We start from the raw sequence: 23,732 nt of genomic DNA on the forward strand, positions 1-23,732 counted from the left end.
TTTCATCTTGTTCCAACCTAGGTAGGTTGTGTGATGTCAGAAAGTCCTCCATTTCCTTAAGGTTTTCAAGTTTGTTTCCATAGAAGTGTACATAGTAGTCTCTAATGATCTTTTGTATTTCTTCAGGGTCAGATGTGATTTCATCTTTTGTGTTTCTGATTGTGCTTATTTGGTTTTTTTCTCGTTTTTTCTTGGTCAGTCTAGCTAGGGGACCATCGATCTTGTTTATCCTTTTGAAGAACCAGCTTTTTGTTTCATTGATTTTTTTCTATTATCTTTTTGTCTTCTATGTCCTGGATTTGGGCTTTTATTTTGGTGATCTGGATTCTTCTGCTGAAATTAGGGTTTTTTGTGGTCTTGCTTTTCCAGCTTCTTTAGGTGGCTTGTTAGGTTGTGAATTTCTGTTCCTTCCATTTTCTTCATGTGTGTTTGTAGGGATATAAATTCCCCTCTTACTACAGCTTTCAGGGCATCCCAGAGATTTTGGTAAGATGTTTCTGCATTTTCATTTGTTTCCAGGTATCTTTTGATCCCTGTTTTGATTTCGTCGTTGACCCAGGAGTTGTTTAGCATCATGCTGTTTAGTGTCCATGTCTTTGTGGGTTTTGGGGGGACTTTGTTGGTGTTAATGTTTATTTTTATTCCACTGTGGTCCGAGAAGGTGCTTGGTAGAATTTCGGTCCTTTTAAATTTGCTTATGCTTGATTTATGGCCGAGTATGTGGCTGATCTTAGAATATGTTCCATGTGGTGATGAGTAGAATGTGTATTCTGTGATCTTTGGATGGAGTGTTCTGTAGGTATCAATTAAGTCCATTTGGTCCAAAGTCACATTGAGGTTCCAGATCTCCTTGCTGATTTTTTGTCCTGATGATCTGTCTAGGGTTGTGAGTGGGGTATTAAAGTCCCCAGTTATGATAGTGTTAGAGTCAATATCTTTCTTTAGTTTTCCAAGAAGTTGCTTTATGAAAGTTGGTGCACCTATGTTCGGTGCATATATGTTTAGAATAGATATTTCTTGTTGATGGATTGAGCCTTTTATCATTATGTAGTGGCCTTCTGTATCTTTTTTGATTTTTAATAGCTTGAAGGGTATTTTATCTGAAATTAAGATCGCTACTCCTGCTTTCTTTTGTATTCCGTTCGCCTGAAAGTTTCTCATCCTCTTACTTTGAGTCTGTGGGTGTCCTTTCTAGTGAGGTGAGTCTCGTGAAGGCAATAGATTGTTGCCTGATGATATTTTATCCATTTTGCAATTCTATGTCTTTTCACTGGTGCATTTAGTCCGTTTACATTTAGGCTAATGATTGAAATGCAAGAGTTGATCCCTGTCATAAGGTTCTTACAGAGTTGTTCCTGTTTGTTTGTTGTCTTTCTTTGGGTTTTGGAGTTGGTTCATGTGTGTTTTTAATCTTTTGCCTGTACTCTTGTGAAGAATCCTGTTGTTCCTTTTTTCTTTTTCTTCTGTGTTCAGTATTTTCTTAAGTGTTTCTTGTAGAGGTGGTCTGGTGGCAGTGTAGGTTCTTAGGGATTGGATATCTGGAAAAGATTTCAATTCTCCCTCACTAATGAAGCTTAGTTTGGCTGGGTAGGTTATTCTTGGTTGAAATTGTTTCTCTTTTAGAACTTTGAAGATAGGGCTCCAGGCTCTCCTGGCCTGCAGGGTTTCTGTGGATAAATCTGCTGCTATTCTAATTGGTTTTCCCTTGTAGGTAGTCTGGCCTTTTTCTCTTGCTGCCTTTAGGATTTTTCCTTTTATAGCTACTTTGTTTAGGCGAATTATTATGTGTCTGGGAGTTGGTCTTCTCATTTGTTGTCTTGCAGGGGTTCTCTGAATCTCTTGTGTTTGGATTTTTTCATCCTTAATGAGATGAGGGAAGTTTTCTTGAATGATTTCATGAAATGTTTGTTCCAGTGTGGCTTCTGTTTCTCTCTCTGCCTCAGGAAGCCCAATTACTCTTAGGTTTGGTCTCTTGAAGTGATCATTCATCTCTTGCAGGTTTTGTTCTGTCTTTTTGAGCTTCTTTTCTATGCTTTTGACAGTTTGGGTTAGTTCTGTGTTTTGGTCTTTGAGCTCTGAGATTCTTTCTTCTGCTTGGCTGATCCTGCTTTCCATGCTAATTAGTCTGTTGTTCATTTCCATCACAGTATTCTTTACTGCTGCCCTTTCTGACATCAGCTCCTTCCTATTTTCCTCATGTCTCTCCTCAATTTTTTAAATTCTCTCCATTAATTTCTTGATGTCTGGGTTTGTTGCATGAAACCAGTCATTCTGAGGGCTCTTCATTGTTTGTGTTCATTGTTGTGAATCTGTTTTCTCAGTGTCTGATTTCCCAGGGGTCTGTGTGAGACCTATATTCTTCTTTTGGTTTTTCTTCATTTGTGCGGTTTTTCCTCCTCCCTACTTTTTCTTTTCCTCCACGTCACCGTCTTCTTTAATTCTGTTATTCAGGGGTAAAGGGATTGGTTTTACTTCTGTTTGTTCAATTTCCTATTCTTTATGTATGCCCTCTTACTTTGTTCAATTCTGGAGTTGCACTGAAGGTTGGAGGTGATCCTTTGTGCAGTTTTGAGATTTACTTAAGGGGGGAGCTGTGATTCAAAGTCTATCTGCAGGTCCTGGTTTTCACTGACAGGTGTGTGGATAATGTGGAGCCCAGTTCCCACTGCCCTGGAATCTGTTCTTGCAGTGGTGTTGTAGTTTTACTCCCTTGGATCGCCAGCAGGTGGTGCTATCTCAGCTGCTCGCCCCACAGGGTGTGGGGCTGGACAGGAACAAGATGGCTGCCTGCCTCAGGGCAGACAACAGGAGACACAGGGCGGGCGGCCAGGATTTCTCAGTCACAGGAGAGGTGGCAGCGATCCCAGCAGATCTTCCCTGAAGTGGCTTGAAGTGGGTCGCCTCCGGCCTGGGTGGTATGATGTGCTACTGCCATCACGCTGGCCGTGGCGGCGACAGCAGTGTGTGGGGGGGTGGCTGCGACAGCAGCGGCAGCACCGTTTGTGCCGCAGTGATTGTCCAGTCCGTCGCGATGCCGCAGCGGTGGCAACGGCTGAGCTCTGTATGAAGAGCAGGCTTGCTTTGCTGGGGTCCGTAGCACCCCAGGGGCGAGAGTCAGAGACCCACTGCAGATCTCCTTTGCAGAGGGCTTCACAGACCGCTTTGCCCCGTCGCCATCTTGCCACTTCCTCCAGGAGTAATTTTCATAAATAATTTTAAAGTACATAAATTCCAGTACATTTTTGCATATGTATACACCCATGGTCATCATCTAGGTTAGGATCTAGAACATTTTTAGCACCCTGCAATGCTCCCTCCCTATCAGTATCCTCACCACTTATACCCTCGTCCCTGAGTAACCACTTTTCTGACTTCTGTTTTCATTTGTGCATTTTGCTTGTTTGTGTTGTTTTGTTTTTGGTCTCACTCTGTCACCCAGGCTGGAGTGCAGTGGCACAATCACAGTTCACTGCAGCCTCAACCTTCTGGGTTTAGGCATCCCTTCTATCTCAGCCTCCTAAGTAACTGGGACTAGAGGCACATGCCACCACACCCAGCTAATTTTTTGATTTCTTTGTAGATATGACATCTCACTATGTTGCCCAGGCTGGTCTCAAACTCCTGGGCTCTAGCAGTCTTCCTGTCTCAGCCTTCCAAAGTGCTGGGAGTACAGGTGTGAGCCACTGCACCTGGCCCATTTTGCCTGTTTTTGAACTTCATATAAATACAGTCGAATGCTGTGTACTCTTGTGTCTGACATCTTTCATTCGACCTATGTCTGTTAAATTCATCCAAGTAGTCGTATATATCTGTGCTTTGTTCTTTTTCAATGCTGTATAGTATTCTAGAATAGTATACCACAGTTTATTTATTACTATTATTCATGACTATTTGGTGTTTTCAGTTTTCAGCTACTGAAAATAAAGCTGTTGTAAGCATTCTCACTCATGTCTTTTAGTAGACATAAGCATTCATTTGTTAGAGGTTTACCTGGGAGTGCAGTTGCTGTATTAATGGAATATATGTATATTTAGCTTTGGCAGGTACTACTAAAAGCTATATACTTTTCTAAATTTATCTGGTACCCTGGTAACCTGTGATTTAATTTACCACTCCCATTTCTGTTAATAGTTCTTTAAAAAAACATTTGGGAAAGGGGATATTATTAGGGAAATAGAATTCAGATGTTTAAACCAACCTGTAGGGTAGTGCTATGTAGAAAAGGTTGTTTTTTCATTTATTACTTTATTAATACCAGATTTCTACTTTGTACATAGAGTGATACCAGACTCTATAACAGAAAATAATGAAGTGTAACGTACAGCCCTGCCTAAAGAAGTTTATAGTTTAGTCGGAGGGACAAGAGAATGAAAGATAAGCAATATGGGGCAATATGTCTATGCTATATGATTTGAATAGACAGTCTGTAGTCTGGGATGGTGAAGAGTAGCCTCTGAACTGGAATGATTGGACTAGAAAAGACTTCATGGAAGAAAGAAACTTTCTTCCATGGGTAGAATTGAATTGGAAGAAACAGTTCATCATGAGCAGTGTTACAGGAAAGTAAGAAAGGCTTGTTGGGTATCGAGTTAACTTGCCTGGAATGAAAAATCCCAGCTGGGGATGATGGGAAAAAAGTAGGTTGTGGTCAAGTTTTGGAAAACTTTAAATGCCAGGTTAAGATGGTTTTTTTGAGGATTTAATGTTTAGATTAAGTTGGATTTCCTAGTGATTGCAAGACTCTGATTTTTTTTTTAACTGTCAAGGCATCAGAATTGTTACAAACTGTTCTGTCTTTCCTCTTCCATTTTCCCCTGAGAGCATTAAATAGACAAGGGTCAAGGTGAGAGAGTTTTATTGAACTTTAGGGACAATATAACAACCTTAAGAAAGGTGTTATAATTGGAGGAGAGGTTTTACAAATAACATTTAATTGAATGAAGATCGTAAAGCATTCGTATAGATGATTTTTGACTGGGGAAACCTAATTCATTGGCTACCTTTTAAAAGAATTTGAGGTGATTTTCTCTAGGGAGTGGTAAAGCTCTTTTGTGAAGTATGTGATGAATTATACTGCTTCTGAGAGCCCTTTTTCTCCTAAGATCTTAGGGTAAAAGTTTTTGAAGAATCATATTTCAAGAACTTTTTTTCTTCTACATTAGCATCTTCAGATAATAGGAAACAGATACCTAATGAAGCTTCTGCTAGAAGTGAAAGAGACACATCAGACACAGCCCAAAATTGGTCATTGCAAGATCACTATAGAATGTATTCACCCATAATATACCAAGCCCTCTGTGAGCATGTGCAGACTCAAATGTCATTGATGAATAAGTTGACTTCAAAGAACAACCCTAATGGAATTCCTGCTGCACCATGCCATTCTGTGTCTGGTTCTGGTTAGTATGAATAATGTTTTAAAAAGCATGAATATAAGCTCTAATTAAATTGCTTGGTTATTGTATAAGCAGTATGCGATATGAATAATTTTTTCTCCTTCTTACCTTTTAGAATCTCAGGCCGCTCCACATTCTGGTCATTCTGGTTATGGGTTATATACTTCCACCCCCGTCTGGTCACCTCAGCAACTACCCTGCCCTCCATTAGTTCATTCTGTGGGTACAGTTTGTATACCTTACCAGTAATTATTTGCTTAGAAGTTATCTTCTGCAGGGAATATTGAATTTATTGATCGTTTCTTAGTGCACTAGGATGTAAAGACCAATTATTTTTTCAAGTTATTTTTTATTAGAAGAGTTTTACCTTTTTATTAATAACAATAATGAAGAAAAAAAAGGAAATTGATCAGTAGGAAAAAAAATCAACTATACCCACCACCCACATATAACTGCTGTTCAAACACTGGTAGAGTGCTTTCCAATCATTTAATTCTCTATATAGGTTTTGGTTTCTGGTTTTTTAAAAATTGTTTGCTTTCTCTTTAAAATTACAGTTGAATTTTATGTAGTTTTTAAAAAATTGTTATTATGTGAAAAGGTGTCTTACTCTGTTGCTCAAGCTGGAATGCAGTTGGCCACAATCACAGCTCACCACAGCCTTGACCTCCTGGGCTCAGGTGATTCTTTTGCCTCAGCTACCTGTGTAGCTGGAACTACAGGTACACACCACCATACCTGGCTAATTTTTTTTTTTTTTTTGGTAGAGACGAGATCTTGCTATGTTGCCCAGACTGGTCTTGAACTCCTGGGCTCAAGTAATCCTCCTGCATTGGCCTCTCAGAATGCTGGGATTATAGGCGTGTGCCACCACACTTGACTTGAATTTTATACAGTTTTATATACTGCTTTTTTCACTTGACATTTTATTATAAACATGCTTATTAATGTATACCTTTTATGAATTTTTAATAAGTAGTTAGTACTGTATTTTGTGGATACACTATGATTACACATTTAAGTGACAGTTTTTTACTACTGTAAAATTTCTGTAAGTATGTTTGTGCACAAGCGTTTTTTCCCAAAGTGGAAATGTTTGTTAATAGTCCCAAGGTGGTCTAATTTTTGATGCCTTTAAACCATGGGTGACATTTGTAAAGTCTTTTAGTCATGGCCTTATAATGTTTCCATACTGCAGAGTAAACTAATTAAGCTTTAAGAAATTAAGAATTGGCTGGACTCGATGGCTCAGACTGTAATTCCACCTCTTTGGGAGGCTGAGGTGAGTGAATTGGCTGAGCCTGTGTGTTCGAGACCAGCCTGGGCAACTTGGTGAGACCTCTTCTCTACAATAAATCAAAAATTAGCTGGGCGTGGTATTGCATGCCTGTAGTTACAACTACTTGGAAGGCTGAAGCGGAAGGATCACTGGATCCCAGCAGGTTGACGCTAGGGTGGCTGTGAGTGTGCCACTGCATTCCAGCCTGGGTGACAGAGTGAGACTCCAACTCAAAAAAAAAGAAAAAAAACCAAACTAGAATTTTTGTTTTGCTTCGGAGAAACCCAGCTTATTTGTTTTTAAGCTGGAGACATTAGAAACTCAGTTTCTAATACTTCTAACATTTCTGATTTGAGTTTGTTATAATTAATACCTACAAGTGAGTGCTTATATTTCTGAAGGCTTAATTTGTTTTTTCTTTCTTTAGGAAGTTCAAACCGATGGTGACAACCAATTTTCATCACAAGGTAAAACAATTTCTGTGAACTGTAATGATGTTTTGAGGAATTCACATACCAGTCCTGGAGTTCTGTGTAACCTGCCCCAGAATGACATGTCAGCTATTCCAACGTTTCAGCAGCTGGACCTTACTAATGGGCTTCTGCCACAACAAGAAGTTCCTAACGAAGTAGACCTACTGAAGTGTTTTCAAACATACATGTCTTTGTTTCGATCTCATGGAAAAGAAACTCATCTGGAGAATCCAACACACCGAAGCTCCACTCAATCACAGCCAGCTTCCTTGGCCACTAATGAAGAAAAATGTACCAGAGAACAAATTAGAGAGGACACAAGTGAAGGAAAGGGTTTAAATGTACATGTGCAAGATGCAAAAATAGTCAAGGATGTACAAAAGGAAAAAAATGTGAACCAGACGGCTGAAAAAGTTAGAACTATAAAGTATTTGTTGGGAGAGCTCAAGGCCTTGGTAGCAGAACAAGGTAGATGATGAATACTTTCTTATAATTTTCTGTAGCATGGTGTTATACTAAATAGTAGTGTCATATTATTTAGCCATCACTTAAATTTAGAATAACTGACTTGGAGTTTGTGGTATTTTCCATAGAACTATCTTAAGCTAATAAGATAATGAGTTCTGCCTGTTGTATTCTTATTTTTTAGATTTTGATCCCTTTCCTGTGGATTTGAAATGTGTTAAGGAATATTAAATACTCAGTGTTGCTTGCAAGTGTGTATTCATTGTCCTTGATAATGGACCTTGAAAAGATTCAATTAAAAAGAATTCATAGAGATAAAATAGTTAATAAAGGACCCTAAAAATGATTAACTCCTTGGAATAGGCTGATTATTTTTCCTATTTTAAAAAGATATAGACTTCCTTTTCACCATTTCTTTAGTAGCCAGCTGTTATATTGTTTAACAGTTATACTTCTCACTTTGAGAAGTAACTCAAACCTTTTTATGCCCTTTCAGTTTATTTTTAGGATTTTTTTCTTAAAGCAAGAAAAATGTCTTTGAAGCAAGTTGTATTCATTTGTTTTTATTCTTTACATATATCTTAAAGTAAATTGCTTTTACTTGGAATGAGTTACAGATATGTCATCTTGGAAAACACAGTGATTGTGGAAGCACTGATTGAGTACCTAATATTTGTAGACTGACAAAAAAAAAATCTTAAAATGCCACATGAATGTAGCACCATTAAGCCAAAGGTTTAGTGTGTTAAAATTGCTGTGTTTTCAGACCTTCAGCTTGTTGCTGTTCTCATAATCAAATAGTTAATCATGATAACAATAATAATACCATTAACTATCATTTATTGAACACTTATCATGTGCCTAGCACTGTGCTAAGTGTTTTATATGCATTATCTCATTTAATCCTCACAGCAACCCTATGTGGTACTATTACTGCTTCCATTTTACAGATGAGGAAACTGAGGCTTGGTGAGCAGTATCTCATTTAATCTTCTCAACAACCCTGTGAGATACTGTTTTTAATCTCCATTTAACCATGAGGAAACTTCAAGAGTTTTAAGAACTTTAACTCTGGGCTTCAAGAGTCAAGAAATTTAGATGTTGGTCAGAGGATAAACTTTCAGTTAGGAGGAATAAGTTCAAGAGGTCTGTTGTACAACATGGTGACTGTAGTTAATAATAATGTATTGCATTCTTTAAAATTCCTGACGGTAGATTTTAAGTGTTTTCACCACAAAAAGATGATAAATATGTGAGGTGACATATGTTAATTAGCTAAATTTAACCATTCCAAAATGTATACATATTACATGATAAGTATTATATAATTTCTGTTTGTCAATTTAAATAACTTTTATAACATATTAATTTGTTAAAAAAAAAAGTAATTTGACCAAGGTTATATCTCTGGAAAGTGGGAGAGCCCCCAAGTCTCTGCCTTCAAAGCTCATGAATGAAACCAGTCTACAAAAGATTGGTAGAAGACTGTTTGGTAGTTGGGCACAGTTGTTTACTATGTGCATGTGCTTTTCATCAGTATGTTAAAATACCTGTCAAATCAAATACACTTTTGTAATTTAGAATATACTTTCAACCTCTTTAGGATAGCAGAAAGTTAATATATAATTTTAAGACTTTTCAGCCCACAGAAAATTTGAATGGGAATAAAGGGACCAAGAACTATTACCTACTTCTATACCTGTGTCTGTTTGCCACCTCCAAAAAACATAACTCTCCACAATTAATAACAACCTTCTGTTGTCACATCAAGTGAAGTGTGACTGGTTGTATTAAATCTACTTTAGAAAATTAAATAATGAAACCTTATCTTAGCAGACCTTTACTCAATATTTTGCCAAACTAATCACCTAAAAGTAAATTGCTTATGTCAGGATCAAAGGTTGTATTATAAATATTAATACTGTGACCAGTTATAGGAAAGCCTATAGTAATCATGGGACTGTAGTCCTTTGGTAAGTATGAACTAAGAGATATGTATAAACCACATTCCTTCTTGACTTTTTAGCTGAAAAAAATCACTAATATAATAATTCTATGATGTAAGATTAATCTGTAGTTTACTGAACTTAATTTCTTTAGACTTCTGAGAAAGAAAATACCAGCTGCAGAAAAGTGAAAAATGGGATTTGTATAATAAATTTATAAATAATTGAATTAAGTTTATTTATAGCAAGTATGTTTATATCTATAAAATTGTATTTTTTAGTAATATGTACTAATAATCTTGTCCAAAAATAACTTAAAATATTGATTTTATTCATTTCTTCTGCCTTTAATAGAGGATTCAGAAATTCAGAGGTTGGCTACAGAAGTGGAGGCATGTATATCTGTGCTTCCAGCAGTAAGTGGAAACACAAATCTTCAAGTTGAAATAGCACTGGCTGTGCAACCATTAAGAAGTGAAAATGCTCAGTTACGAAGGTAAGAACACTCTTTGAATATTTTGTCTGTTTGCAAAGATGTTTCATGGCTAGAACAAAGGTGCCAGATGAGATCTCTAGGATGTCATAAGGAAAGCTGATTTGCTGTCTTACTATATTTCTAAGTTCTCTAACTTCTGTTACTTCTCTCTGCTAGTTATGTATTTTACCTCTGTTGTGGCCTAATTGGTAGTACATAGGCAGGAAAATGAAGTGCCTCCATGTATTTATTGGGCTAGTCTAGGTTATGCTACAGTAACAAACTTCTAAATTTCAGTGGCATAGTATGCAAGTTTATTTTACCATCACGCCAAGATCAATTTGAGCCATTGGAGGCTCTCTTTTATTCTGTGACTCAGGATTTAGACTCTTGTTTTATGAAGCCACTGCTTCAGTGTATATTTTCCAAGAAAAAGAATGTGAATATGACTATGAGGCAGTCATACATGCCCTGGCCCAGAAGTGACTGTCTCACTACCTCTGCTTAAATTTTATAAGCTAAAATAAGGACATTGCCCTGCCTAGTAGAAAAGTCTGGGTTGTTGTATTGGAAAACAAACTGTTTTTCCTCTGCTCTCTCACCACAATAATCAACACAAAACACTTATATGACCAAATGTGTGGGGATTTCTTCTTACCAGCAAGCAAGTCATCAGTTCTGCAGCAGATACCAGCTAGGTGTCCTCCAACACTGTCTATCAAGAGGCAACATCAGACCTCAAAGGTTGAAGATTCAGTTCCACATGACTGAGCCCTGCTTTTGATGCTGATCACAAGCCCTAGGTTATTTTACTTATGCATCTGACTGACTGACTATAAATCAGGGTTACCCTAACCCCTATCTTGGGTTCAATTAATTTGCTAGAGTAGCTCACAGAACTCAGGGATCACTTATACTTAATCACTTTCTTACAAAGGGTATTACAAAGAATACAGATGAAGAGATACATATAGGAGAAGGGGTATGGAGCTTCTGCACTGTCCCCAGGTGCACTGTCTTCTAGGAACTTCATGTGTTCTAGCTTTCTGGAAGCTCTTTGAACCCTGCCTTCTCCTTTTATAGAGACTTCATTGTATAGGCATGATTGAAAGGTGGACAACTGTGTAGAAATGTGACTGGACAAAAAGAGTACGGTCTCATACTAATAGACTGAGTGGGGAAACCCAGTAAGTAAGGCCTCTCCAGATGCTTGGCCTCTCTGTGCAGCATTCCTTCTTCTTGAGTATGGGGTAGGACCCCTTCTGATATGGGGGTCTTATGACTATAATCAGATAAAGCAGGTCAGAGAATTTTCTTATGGTCAGTTCTAAGACAGAAAGACAGGGAAAGATTAGAGTATATTTTTAGTTTCTATGGACTGCCTTGAGAGGAGAAAGGAGTAGGTGGAAGGAGGGCAGGAGAAAGTCAGAGAGAGATTCTGTTTAACAAAAGACTGTCTTTCACCTTTATCATTCTGAAGCTGGTCCGAAGCTGCTTCAGAACCAAGAATAAAAGGCCAAATACTCTAACAAAAGATATGCTTATCATTTTAGCCACTTAGGAAATAACAAGGGCTATGGGAGTTATAAGTCGAAAACCATGGTCAAAAATATGTATATGTGTGTGTGTGTATATAAGTGTGTGTATGTATATACATAGTCACAGACGTGTGATTTTCCCATATGCTCATGAAGGAAAGGAGAACCTGGTATGTGTGAATACTAGCGTAGCCCTGCCACAGTTAGACAGAAAAAACTCATTTAAATATCTTAGATATTTTTTATTTTGGTCTTGTTGGAATTATATTCTTAATCTGTTTAGGAAAGATATAAACCAAAGATCTACTCTTGAAATACAGAAGAAGTCACCTACACATTATCTTAACTTTGAATATTTCAGTGATGACCAGCCAATACCAACACTCCGGTGTCTGTTTATTAAAGTACTTTGCAGAGAAGTGGAGTGCATTTTCAAGTGCTTCTGCAGCACTGCAGTGTAAATATGTCCTGAGGGAATGTTACAGTTGCATGAATTATAGACATTGTACAAGATAGGACCTGTAAGGACTTGTGCAAATTTTTTAAGAAACTGGAAAGCAGTTAAGTAGGATTCCTAATTGGTGAGCAGCTTAAATTTACAGATCTGGAACCTGCAAAGGTACGATACCTAGTGAGATTGACTTGCTTAGGATTATTTCTCTAGAGATCATTAGCCTGGAGAATGCTATGATATAAGATGGAATTGCTAGGTTTAAATTCTAATACTATTGTCTTCAGACCTGACCCAAGGGATCCCTGTAACAGTATTAATTTTTCAAAATAAGAAATAATAATAGTAATGGACAACAGATAAAACTAACATTTACTGAAAGTTTGTTATGTGTCAGACTTTTGTCCTTTATATAAAGGGAGACCCCAGAAACAACAGAACTGGCATCAGTGTACCACCTAGTGTTGTGAGAGGCTGCACTCGGCTTCAATGAATTTTGAGGGGGAGAGTCTTTCAGTGCATTTGCCCATTTCATGATGGGTGATTTACATGAACAACCTGTCCACACCACATTGAGTGTTCAGCAGTTTTTGACAAAAACAGCGTGAACCCCATATCCTTCTCTATTCCTCCATTCTCACCCTGAGTGACTTTATTTTTTGTTTCCCCGGATGAAAAAAATTCCTCAAAGGGAGACATATTGCCAGTAAGAAAGAGGTGAAACAAAAAAACAGCAGAAGCACTAAAATTGACGAGTTCAGAAACTTGAGCAATGGAAAAAGCATCTTGATAGGTGTATTGCGTCAAATGGAGAGTACTTTGAAGATTACTAAAGTTTAAACATTTAGGAATAAATACACAGTTTTTATAAGTAAATTCCGATATTTTAGGGTCCCTCCTCGTATGTGTCATCTGTTTAAATCTTCACAACAGCTCTGAAGTGTTAGGTTATTCTCATTTATAGATGAGGAAACCAAAACATAGAGTGTTTATGTAATTTTCCCAAGTTTACATATCTAAGAAGGTATGGAGTCAAGACTCAAACCTGGGCAATTTGATTTTGGAGCACAATGATCTTAACATGTAAACTTCTACAATGTCTCTGCTAGGAAGTAGAGACTAAATTATACTTCACTATTTAGGTGTATTTTGTGGAACAGAAGAGTATATTGTAAATCAAAATTTAAATTGAAATAAGCAAATTATTTAAAGAAATAACAAATAATTGGTTTCTTAAATAAGCATGCCAAACCTTGTCTCAGAATATTATCTATTTTAACATTGTAACCATGGGAAATATCAATGGTTCTTATGTATTTCTGTTTCTAAGAACATTTTTAAATTGCTTTAGGAGCTCATATATAAGCCACTCAAGAAAAAGTGGCTTACTATTAAATGTGCTGCTGCTTGTTTTTAATTTTTAAAAATGGTATTAGTTTGATAACCAACCTAATTCTTCAGTCTTGGCACCAGAGATATTTGGCTGTCTTTGGAGGGCAAAGATTATATAGTATGCTGTTGCCACTGCTGCTTACTTGATCTTTCAAAATATTAAATTATTAAAAAATGAAGAATTTGTTAAATATGTTCTTTTTTAGGATTAAGGAATTTTTGTGCCATTTGGTAATCTTTATTTGGAAGAAATTATCCATAATCTTCATTACAAATAAAAATTGGGATGCATAGGTTCATTCATTTTTTGTCATTTTCAATCAAAAAAATTTTTTTCCTGTTTAGACATTGGGAAATGACATACTTTTTTTTTTAGCTAGAAAAGTGTTCTTTCCGGATTTTCTTGTAGTTTATTGCCATCTTGTGGCTTAAAAAATATAGCTAGGTACATTGTATTAATGGCATCGTGGCAATTTTAGCAATGAGACTGGATGGTTTCCATACATCTTCTGACATGGTTGTCCAGGTGAGGGTTGTAGGGGGTGGTATTGCCTCCATTTAAGAGTCATGGAACTAAAGAGTGCTTTAATATTTATAGGGTAAGTTAGAATTCATGACCACCTCCTGATTTTAGGCTCAAATATGAGACCATTATTTACCTACACAGAACAAAAACATGAAATGGGAGTGGATGGGAGGAGTCAAGGATGGCATTCTGGTTTATAATTTAATAGATGTTAACATAATTCTTTCAGATGGGAGTTATTAGAGGAAGAATGGATTTTTAAAAACCTATTTCATTTTATTTTTTGAATTAAGGAAGATAATGGGAGAGCCTGTCAGTTAAGATTTAGACCTGCAGAATGTAGTATTTTATGTCATCTGGAGATACATATAAGTCTGGAGCACAGGAACATAATGCAAGATAGAAATGTAGACTTGGGAGTTATTCACTGAACATGTTTTTATTGAGCTTTTACTCTAGATCTGGCTTTCTTGTTGGTACTGGAAACAGTGGTAATTAAAAGCAGGTGATATGTTATCAGCATATAAATGGTATATTCATCAAGAAGGTATACAGTGTGAACACAGCAAAGGAATTACTGAGGAATAACAGCATTTTAAGGAAAGAACAGAAGAAGAGAAAACTAGGAGAATGACGTCACAAAAGTCATGAGAAGAAAAAAATTTCTAGAAGGAGATATTTTTGCCTAACATTAAAAATAAACTGACAACAGGGTCAAAGGTAGGTCAACAATAAACATCACAAGACAAACTGTCCAAAGAAAATCCAAGAAAACTTGAAATGGTGTTCTATGGTCTTAGGGACATTAACGATAACAGGATCTCTCTTAGAGGGAGAGAGTTTGAAAGTGCTCAAAGAGGAAAAACAGTAAAAAGAGAATTGAGTTAGGTGAACTGAGAAAAATTAAAAATAAAAATTATAAATATGAAAGTCCCATTAGAAACAAATGAAAAATAATATAAGACCTTATCTCTATAACAAGTAAAAAAAAAAAAAAGAAAAAATTAGCCGGGCATAGTGACATGTGCCTGTAGTTCTAGCTACTTGGAATGCTGAGAGGGAAAGATCACCTGAGCCCAGCAGGTGAAGGCTGTGGTGGCTGTGAGCATGCCACTATACTCCAACCTAGGCGACAGAGTGAGACTCCAACTCAAAAAAAAAAAAAGAAGGAAAGAAAAATTATTAATAGCAAGCAAACATGAAGTCAGGGATATTATAGTCCACTAGAATTTAAGTAATATGAAGACTAAGTTTTTTGGGTTTTGGAGGTGTTTTGTTTTTGTTTTTTTTCCCAAATTTTTTCATTTTAATTGCTGCTAAATTTATAGCTCAGTGTCTTACCAACCTTAGCTTGTTGCTCTTCCTAAACTCCTCTTTTTAAAAATATTTGTTTGTTTTTACTGTGGTAAAATATATGTAACATTTCATATAATATTTATCTTTTTAACCATTTGTAAGTATACATTTTGATGGCAATAAATACATTCATAATGCTGTGTACCTATCTTTACCATCTATGCCCCAAGTTTTTTCATCCCCATCATAAACTCTGTCTGTTAAACAGTAACTCCCCTTCTCCCTTTTCTTAACTCTGGGTAAGCTCTGTTCTTTGTTGCTGTCTCTGAATTTTTTACTCTTTAGTTTGCTGCTCCATTTCCAGTGCAAGGAATTGTGCCTTACACTGACTCTAACAAATATTTGTTAGCCTGACTAAATGCATGGTGAATAAGCTTGAGGAAATCACACAAAGCAAGATAGAAAAAGAATGATCTAAAAATTATTATAAAGAAGATGATACACATGGAAAAGAAACACAATTGGTGTTCCTGGAAACAAGGACAGAGCATCTAGAATAAAGACAATATTAAAAGATATATAAATAAAAGGAACATTTTCTAAAGATCTGTGTCAGCAGATGAATAGGACATATAAGATCCCAGCAAAACGATGCAAAACAATCAACACCAAGACTTATGCTGGTAAAGTTACTACACCTTAAGGATAAAAAAAAAAATTACTTTTTAGAGACCCTCAAAAGAAATAGAAAATTGTATATAGTGAGAAAAATTTTGGATTTTTCAGCCTCTTCACAGTTATTTTCATTGCTAGAAGATTGTAGAATATAATTTGCAAAGTCCTAAGGTGGAGAAAGTATGCCCTAAGAATCTCTAATGTGGTCTAACTATCCTTATAGTGTAAGGACAACAGTCACATTCTCAAGTCTGCAAGGAAATACAGCACCCTTGAATTCCTTTAAAAACAAAACAAAAAGCTTAAATGGCAAAGTCCAGTCAGCCAAAAGATGAATTCAAATAAAACAGCAGACTAGATGTGAAAGTTGATTCTATACATAGTTCTATCTATACATACAGCTAAGACAATGTGAAAATTATGATTATAGAATAGAATGTACTAGTAGTTTTGACAATATGAATTCCAGACTTCACCTTTTTTATATCTTATTATCTTAATTCCAGGCTATTTAGGAATAATATTTTGTAAAATAAATATTTGCCGAAAATTTATCAGTTCTGGCTTCATTTGTTATTTTCCTTGAGTTAAAATCTTATAATCATAAATTCAGTACACAATATTTTAAAATAGTATTTGTCATATCAACCCATTATTTACAAATTCTGCTTAGTCACTTATTTTTTATCTATATATGCTAGAAAATACATTAATGATGTCCAGAAAATAGTGATTATTATTTCTATTTAACATTTGTGCTAGAGGTTCTAGCCAATGCAGTAAAGCAAGAAAAATAAAAGCCAGCCACATTGGAAAGGAAAGAAGTAAAACTGTCTTATTCACAGATGACATGACAATCTTTGTAGAAAATCCTACAGAATCTACCAAAAAAGCTATTAGAATTAATAAGAGAGCTTAGCAAGGTTACATGATATGAGATCAGAACAGGTCATTGTATTTCTGTGTACTAGCAATGATCAATGTGAAAAGGAAATATAAAATTAGTATTATTTAAGTAGTATAAAAATATGAACAATTTAAGGATAAATTTGACAAAAAATATTTAAGACTTACACACTGAAAACTATAAAATATTGCTGAGAGAAATTAAAGACCTATATAAGTGAGAGATAAACCAGATCCATAGATGTAAGATATATTACATCTTTGTAAAAGATGTCACTTCTCCCCAAATTGATCTATAATTTTTATAGAACCAAGCAAGCTTTTTTGTAGGATGTTGATTCTAAAATTTACATTGAAATTCAAAGACTCTAAAGTAGCCAGGACAAAGTAGAGAAAGAAGAAGTAAGTTACTACTATCTGATTTCAAGACATACAGTTATAGTATTCAAGATGGCATGACATTGGCATAAAAGTAGGGAGAGCATTGAAACAATAGAAGTCTAGGAAAAAACCTCACATATATGGATAATTAGTTTTTGACAAAGTTCTCAAATTCAATGGAGGAAAGAATAATCTTTTTAATTAGTAGTGCTGAAACAATTGGATAGCCATATTTTTTAAAATGAACCTCACCTTTTACCTCATACCATACACAAAAATTAACTTGAAATGTGTCATACATAGACCTTAATATATAAGCTAAAGCTATAAAACTTTTCAAGGAAAACATAGAAGAAAATCTTAGTGTTCAAACCATTTTACATTCCCATCAGCAGACTGTAAAACTTCTCGTTCCACCACACTCTAACACTTAGTATGGTCTTTGGAATTTTAATTGTTTTAATGGGCATGCAGTGATATCTCATCATGGTTTTAATATGCTCTCTTTTTTTTTTTTTTTTTGAGATTGGGGCTAGCTCTGTTGCCCAGGCTGGAGTTCAGTAGCACAATCATAGCTCATTGTAGCCTCTAACTCCTGGGCTTAAGTAATCCTCCCACTTCAGCCTCCCAAATAGCTGGGACTGTAGGCCCACACAAATGAAGCCAGAACTGATAAATTTTCGGCAAATATTTATTTTACAAAATATTATTCCTAAATAGCCTGGAATTAAGATAATAAGATATAAAAAAGGTGAAGTCTGGAATTCATATTGTCAAAACTACTAGTACATTCTATTCTATAATCATAATTTTCACATTGTCTTAGCTGTATGTATAGATAGAACTATGTATAGAATCAATTAGTCAGGTGTGGTAACTTACCCCTTTAGTTCTGACTACTTGGAAGGCTGAGGTGGAAGGATCGTCAGAGCCCAGCATGTCAGCACTGGGTTGGCTGTGAGCGTGCCACTGCACTCCAGCTTGGGCGACAGAGTGAGACTCCAACTCAAAAAAAAAAAAAAAGATTATGAATATTTTACATCTTGCTGGACATTTCAGATTGCAGATTGCCATCCAAATTGGATATACCAGTAGAAATAAATTATCTGCCACCAATTGAGATCATTTATTTCCTTATCATATCACCATGTGCTATTTCTTTTTATTTTTGTCAATTCTGTGGCCAAAACATATCTCCTTCTTTTAAATTTGCAGTTCTTCATGTTAGTGAAGCTGAGCATCTTTATTATATGCTTATAGACCATTTCTCTTTTCCATGTGAACTGCTTATTTGTATCCTTTGTCACTTTTTACTGGGTTGCCTTAATGATTTGTAGCACTTCTTTAAATGTTATGGACCTCTTGTGTGTTATATATGTGACTGGTATTTTCTTTCAAACTGTTAATTCTAGAACAAGTATCCAATTTTGACATAGTTTAATCTTTCATTCTTTCTCTCAGTGGTTGCTGCATTTTGAGTTTCACTTAGGAGTGCCTTATCTACTTCAAGATTATGTAGATTTCCTCCTAAAACTTGTATAGTTGGGTTTTGTTTGTATATTTTATGCTTAGTACTTTAATCAATCTAGAGTTAGTACATGTGAGTGATATGAAGTAGGGTGCTATTATTTTAGGTTTGTGAAAAAATAATTATATTCAGGGGAAATATTTTCAGGTAAATAGTTCTGGAAAGATAATGGGGATAATTTTTTTTCTAAGCAATAACTTCTTAAAGTAAAGAAAACACTTTTGTATGTTTCTCTTGGTAAAGCAACTGCATATTATGAGGTTCATTGTAGGATAAACATGCATTGTATTAACATTCTTATTACTTAAGACTGTTAACTTTTCCATCTAGTAAAGAAATTATTAGAAGCATAAATTTGTCTTTCCCAATTTTTTCAGCATGAGACAAAACATCAAGCAGATAGATGTCTGATAGCAGTCAGTGCCTGTAGCAGTATTCTAGTTTATAGTGATAACAGATCTTTAAAAAAAGTAGATGATTGCCATAATGAAGATACACAGAAAGAAGACAGAAGAAAATAGCAAGAGGCGATAGGAAAGGAAAGAAATAGGGAAAAAAATCTAACGAAATCACTGAAAAAAATAAGAGAACAAAAGAAAGAGATGGGGAGATGGGTGGCTTATGCTTTACCAGGCAATCTTTTAAAAATTATCTCAGGACTGGGCACAACAGCTTATGCCTGTAATCTCAGCACTTTGGGAGGCCAAGGTGGAAGGATTGCTTGAGAGAAGTTCGAGACCAGCCTAGGCAACGTAGTGAGACCTCATCTCTACAAAAAAATCAAAAAATTAGCCAGACGTGGTGGCACATTACCTGTAGTCCTAGCTTTTCAGGAGACTGAGGTAGAAGAATTGCCTGAACCCAGGAGGTTGAGGCTGAGGTGGTGAGCTATGATCATGCCACAGTTCTCTAGCCTGGATGACAGAGTGAGACCTCCCCAATTAAAAAAATATTCTCTCAGGCTCCTTAAAAATAGTAATATGATTTTGCTTATTTTGTTTTTGTCTTTTGGGAATGAGGTGAACTTCTGAGGTCCTAGTGGGTAGCGGGTGCTATTATTTGTGTTTTATCTTTTTTTGATAGGCTATCACACGTATACTGCTAAATGGGCTTGGGATTCTTGCATTTATAATTCTTCATTGTTTACTTTAGACAGTTGAGAATTTTGAATCAGCAACTTAGAGAACAAGAAAAAACTCAGAAGACATCTGGTACTGTGGATTGCAGTCTTGAATGTAGGTAAAAGAACTTTAAGGATTGATGTTAAATTTTTTGTGACTCTGAAAATGTTGATAAATAACAGCTTTCTTAACTACTTTGTCTAAGTAGACAAACAAAAAATTGTGCAGAACCTAACTTTGCCTTAGTTTTTCTATAAGACTTTTTTGTGTCAGCACATAGAACTATCACATTCTTTTTCATGGCTATAAAGGTATATGGCACTTTTTTTTTTTTCCCAAATACAGCTTTGAGTGAATGTTTACTGCGTATGAGGCACTGTATTAGAATCTGAATATACAGAGGTGATCAACATGGACACAGTGCACCGTGCTATGCGTGTAGACATTGTACAGAAATACAAGAAATAAAAGATCCATGTTATCACTTCCCAGCAATGTACTTCTATTTTTTAAAAAGGGTTTTTCCTTTTATGTATCTTCTGTTCATATATAATTGATTTATTTGAATTTATTTATTTCAAATACTTACCAAATACTTACTATGTGCCAGCACAAATAGTACTATATATGTACTTTTTCTTTCTTAAAAATGAGATCACACTGGGTATATTCTTCTGCAACTTCCATTTATTTACTTAGCATATATGGACATTTTTTCTATCAAAATACATAAATATGCTTCTTTCTCTCTAAGTACTACTTTGGATATTTTGCCTATGCATCTCTACCATAACATATTTAATGTCCACTGGCTGCCTAGGAACTGTCCCCTTTTTTCTCATTGCAAGCACGTCTGTGAAAATCTTGGTACATGTCTTTGTCCACATATGTTAATATTTATTTATTTATTTTTGAATGGGCGGGTCTCAACTCTGTCACTGAGGCTGGAGTGTAGTGACACAATCATGGCTCACTGCAACCTTGAGGTTCTGGTCTCAAGTGATTCATCTGCCTCAGCCTCTCGATTGACTGGGACTATAGCCATGTACCACCATTCCTAGCTGATTTTTTTCTTGTGTGTATGTGGAGACAAGGTCATACTATGTTGCGTAGGCTGGTCTTGAACTTCTGGGCTCAAGCAATCCTCCTGCCTCAGCCTCCCAAAGTGCTGGGATTACAGGCATGAGCTATTGCACCTGGCCCAGATGTTAACATTTTTGTAGGATAGACTTATAGCAATAGAATTGCTGAGCCAAAGGGTATATATAGTTGTAATTGTGGCAGATATTACCAAATTGTTCTTATGGATCACTGAGCTTAATAATGAAAAAAACTGTAATAGTACTAGAAGAAAAGATGAAATCCTTTTTTTGGAGCTTTTCTTAAGCCTGGCAAAAATTCATATGCTACAGAGGAACAGATTGATAGAATTTGTCTCCAGGAAAATTTTTTAATTTCTACACAACAAAAATAAATACATTCAAAAGCATCAACAAAATGGGGAAACATTCTTGTAATGTGTAACATGACAAAGGTTTAATCTTCTTAATATATAAATATCTCTTACAAAGCAAGAATAAGAATATGAGCACCCAACAGAATGAGCACTTCATAAAAATATTCAATTTTACCAGAGTAATTTCAGAAAACATCACTCTGGGTTCCACTGTGAACAAAAGATGGGGTGGGGGAGAGAGAAGAGGGCAAGTGGGATCAGTGGTTGCCATTCTAAATAACTTTTTTTTGTTCTCTGTCCATTTATCTTATTCTTTCTTTGAAAACATGTATCATTATTGTTTACTTGTTTGTAATCTTCTCCATGAGAGCAGGTGTATGAGTATGTCCATGAGAGCACCTTTGTATATTTAGATTCTATTACAGTGCCTCACACATAGTAAGCATTCCCTCAAGATTGTATTTGCTAAATAGATGGTGCTGTGTACTTTTATAACCATAAAAAAGAATGTGTATAATATAGTGTGTATGTATATATATTTATATATTTTATATATATATTTATATAGTTTTTTTTACTATATGCAAAGGTGTTTTCCAGAAAGATACTAAAATTAATAATGATTGTCTCTGAGGGGAGAGAAGTGGAGTGGGAGGGAGATTCTTCATTGAGAATCATTTGGTATCATTGGTATTTTGTGGTGTTTATATATTTTTTTACTTTATACATGCATTATTTTTTCATTTAAAAAGGTAAAAAAGTTTAATGCTCAAAATATGAATTGTAGAAGAAATGTATGACTTTTGCAAATCAATTTTTAAAAATATATGTCGTATTTATATGGAGCTGCTTATGGATATAATTGTTAAGCAAAATCAATGCATTTCAGGGCTTTCCTTTATAAGAAACAGATTTTTTTTTTTCTAGGCTTGTACTTTTTAAACTGGGGGCACAACCATTTGGTCTGTTTTGTCTTACAGTGTTTTCTCTTCAGTCATTGAACATGTCTCTGCAAAATCAATTACAGGAGTCAATAAAGAGCCAGGAACTACTACAGAGTAAAAATGAAGAGCTCTTAAAAGTGATTGAAAATCAGAAAGATGAAAACAAAAGATTTACTAATATATTTAAAGAGAAAGATCAAACTATACTTGAAAATAAACAGCAATTTGAAATTGAGATAACAAGAATAAAAATTGGTATGTATTTAGACAGTAGTTATGGTCACATTATTTCAAAAGAATAAGGAAACTGAAAGTTGTTTTTTTTTACTAGCAAAAACACATTTATTTATGAACCAAAGGGATGGTTCTAATTAAGTCAACACTTTGAAATAGTTGTATGTAAAAGGTTTGTGATAAAGATAACTGAACAGAGTAATGAAAAAAAAAAGAAGCATTATGGAGATTTGCTAATTGAACTGAGCTTGTTCATTCTCATAGCTAATTCCTGTCCAAGGTGATCACTTTTTTTTTTTTTTAGAATTGGAGGAAGCCTTAGTCAATGTGAAAACGTCTCAGTTTAAGTTAGAAACTGCTGAAAAGGAAAATCAGATACTGGGGATAACATTACGTCAGCGTGATGCAGAGGTGACTCGACTGAGAGAGTTAACCAGGTACAACTGAATTTGTTTGAATAACATGCCTTTTTTTATTAGATGTTTTTATAAACTTCAAAGTTATGTTAGACGTGCTGTCTCTCCTGCACCCTTTTTTCCTTTTTTTTCAATGTATTTGCTCATTTCTAATGCTGTTTTCCTCAGTTCCAATTAGGTTAGTTTAGAAATTCCAAATCAAGCTAAATGCTAATTGCCATATGACTCCAGGCTCTGATGAAAAGCTGAAGACTTGCACAGCAAAGTGATTAAGCTCTCTGGCTCTGAAACTAGGTAGTGCTGAATGGAGTATTGACTGTCACATATTAGCTGAGTAACTTTGAGCAGGTTGTCTAACTTTTCTACATCTCAGCTGTACATTGGGGACATGAATAGTTGTTGGAGGAGGGGTTAAGAAGTAATTCATGAAAAGCACTTAGCATGGTAAGCCCTCATGCCATACGATTTTAAACTACTTAAGCCTCATTTTCTTCATTTCATCAGTAAAATGAGGGAGTTGGTGGCAGCCCCTGAGATCCCTTCATTCCCTAACGGGTTTTTTCTGAAATAAGATTGCCTCACTCACTTTTTATATGATATTCCCTTACAAAGTTCAATTTTCTTTTGAGACATTTGCTAAGAATTGGATCGGATTTTCAACTACTTTTTAAAATCCTAGAGGAGAAATCAATTATTTTAGTCATGAAGATCATCAGATCTGACCATATTTTTGAATGATCCTGCAAGTTCGTAGTTTCTAAATACAAAACAATCCTGAATATAAAAGTGTTCCTTTTATTTCCAAGAAACAGATTCATACTGAATTATGAACTT

At 35.5% G+C, this 23,732-nt stretch overlaps 1 protein-coding gene across 1 annotated transcript in view; it reads left to right on the forward strand.

Moving 5' to 3' along the window:
* Positions 1-22,919, forward strand: part of LOC103258567 (coiled-coil domain-containing protein 14-like) — a gene marked incomplete at its 3' end in the record, with an annotated part of 39,181 nt that extends 16,262 nt beyond the window's left edge. The window contains exons 5-11 of the mRNA XM_008056234.1: positions 5,163-5,399; positions 5,512-5,615; positions 7,103-7,616; positions 9,914-10,055; positions 19,880-19,962; positions 22,285-22,503; positions 22,787-22,919. Of these exons, the coding sequence (XP_008054425.1) occupies positions 5,163-5,399; positions 5,512-5,615; positions 7,103-7,616; positions 9,914-10,055; positions 19,880-19,962; positions 22,285-22,503; positions 22,787-22,919 (1,432 nt within the window). The remainder of the gene's footprint in view (positions 1-5,162; positions 5,400-5,511; positions 5,616-7,102; positions 7,617-9,913; positions 10,056-19,879; positions 19,963-22,284; positions 22,504-22,786) is intronic.
* Positions 22,920-23,732: the final 813 nt, after the last annotated feature.

This window comes from Carlito syrichta, unplaced genomic scaffold (assembly GCF_000164805.1).
Source record: "Carlito syrichta isolate Samal-C Ts95f unplaced genomic scaffold, Tarsius_syrichta-2.0.1 Scaffold302293, whole genome shotgun sequence".
In the NCBI taxonomy this organism is placed as follows: domain Eukaryota; kingdom Metazoa; phylum Chordata; class Mammalia; order Primates; family Tarsiidae; genus Carlito; species Carlito syrichta.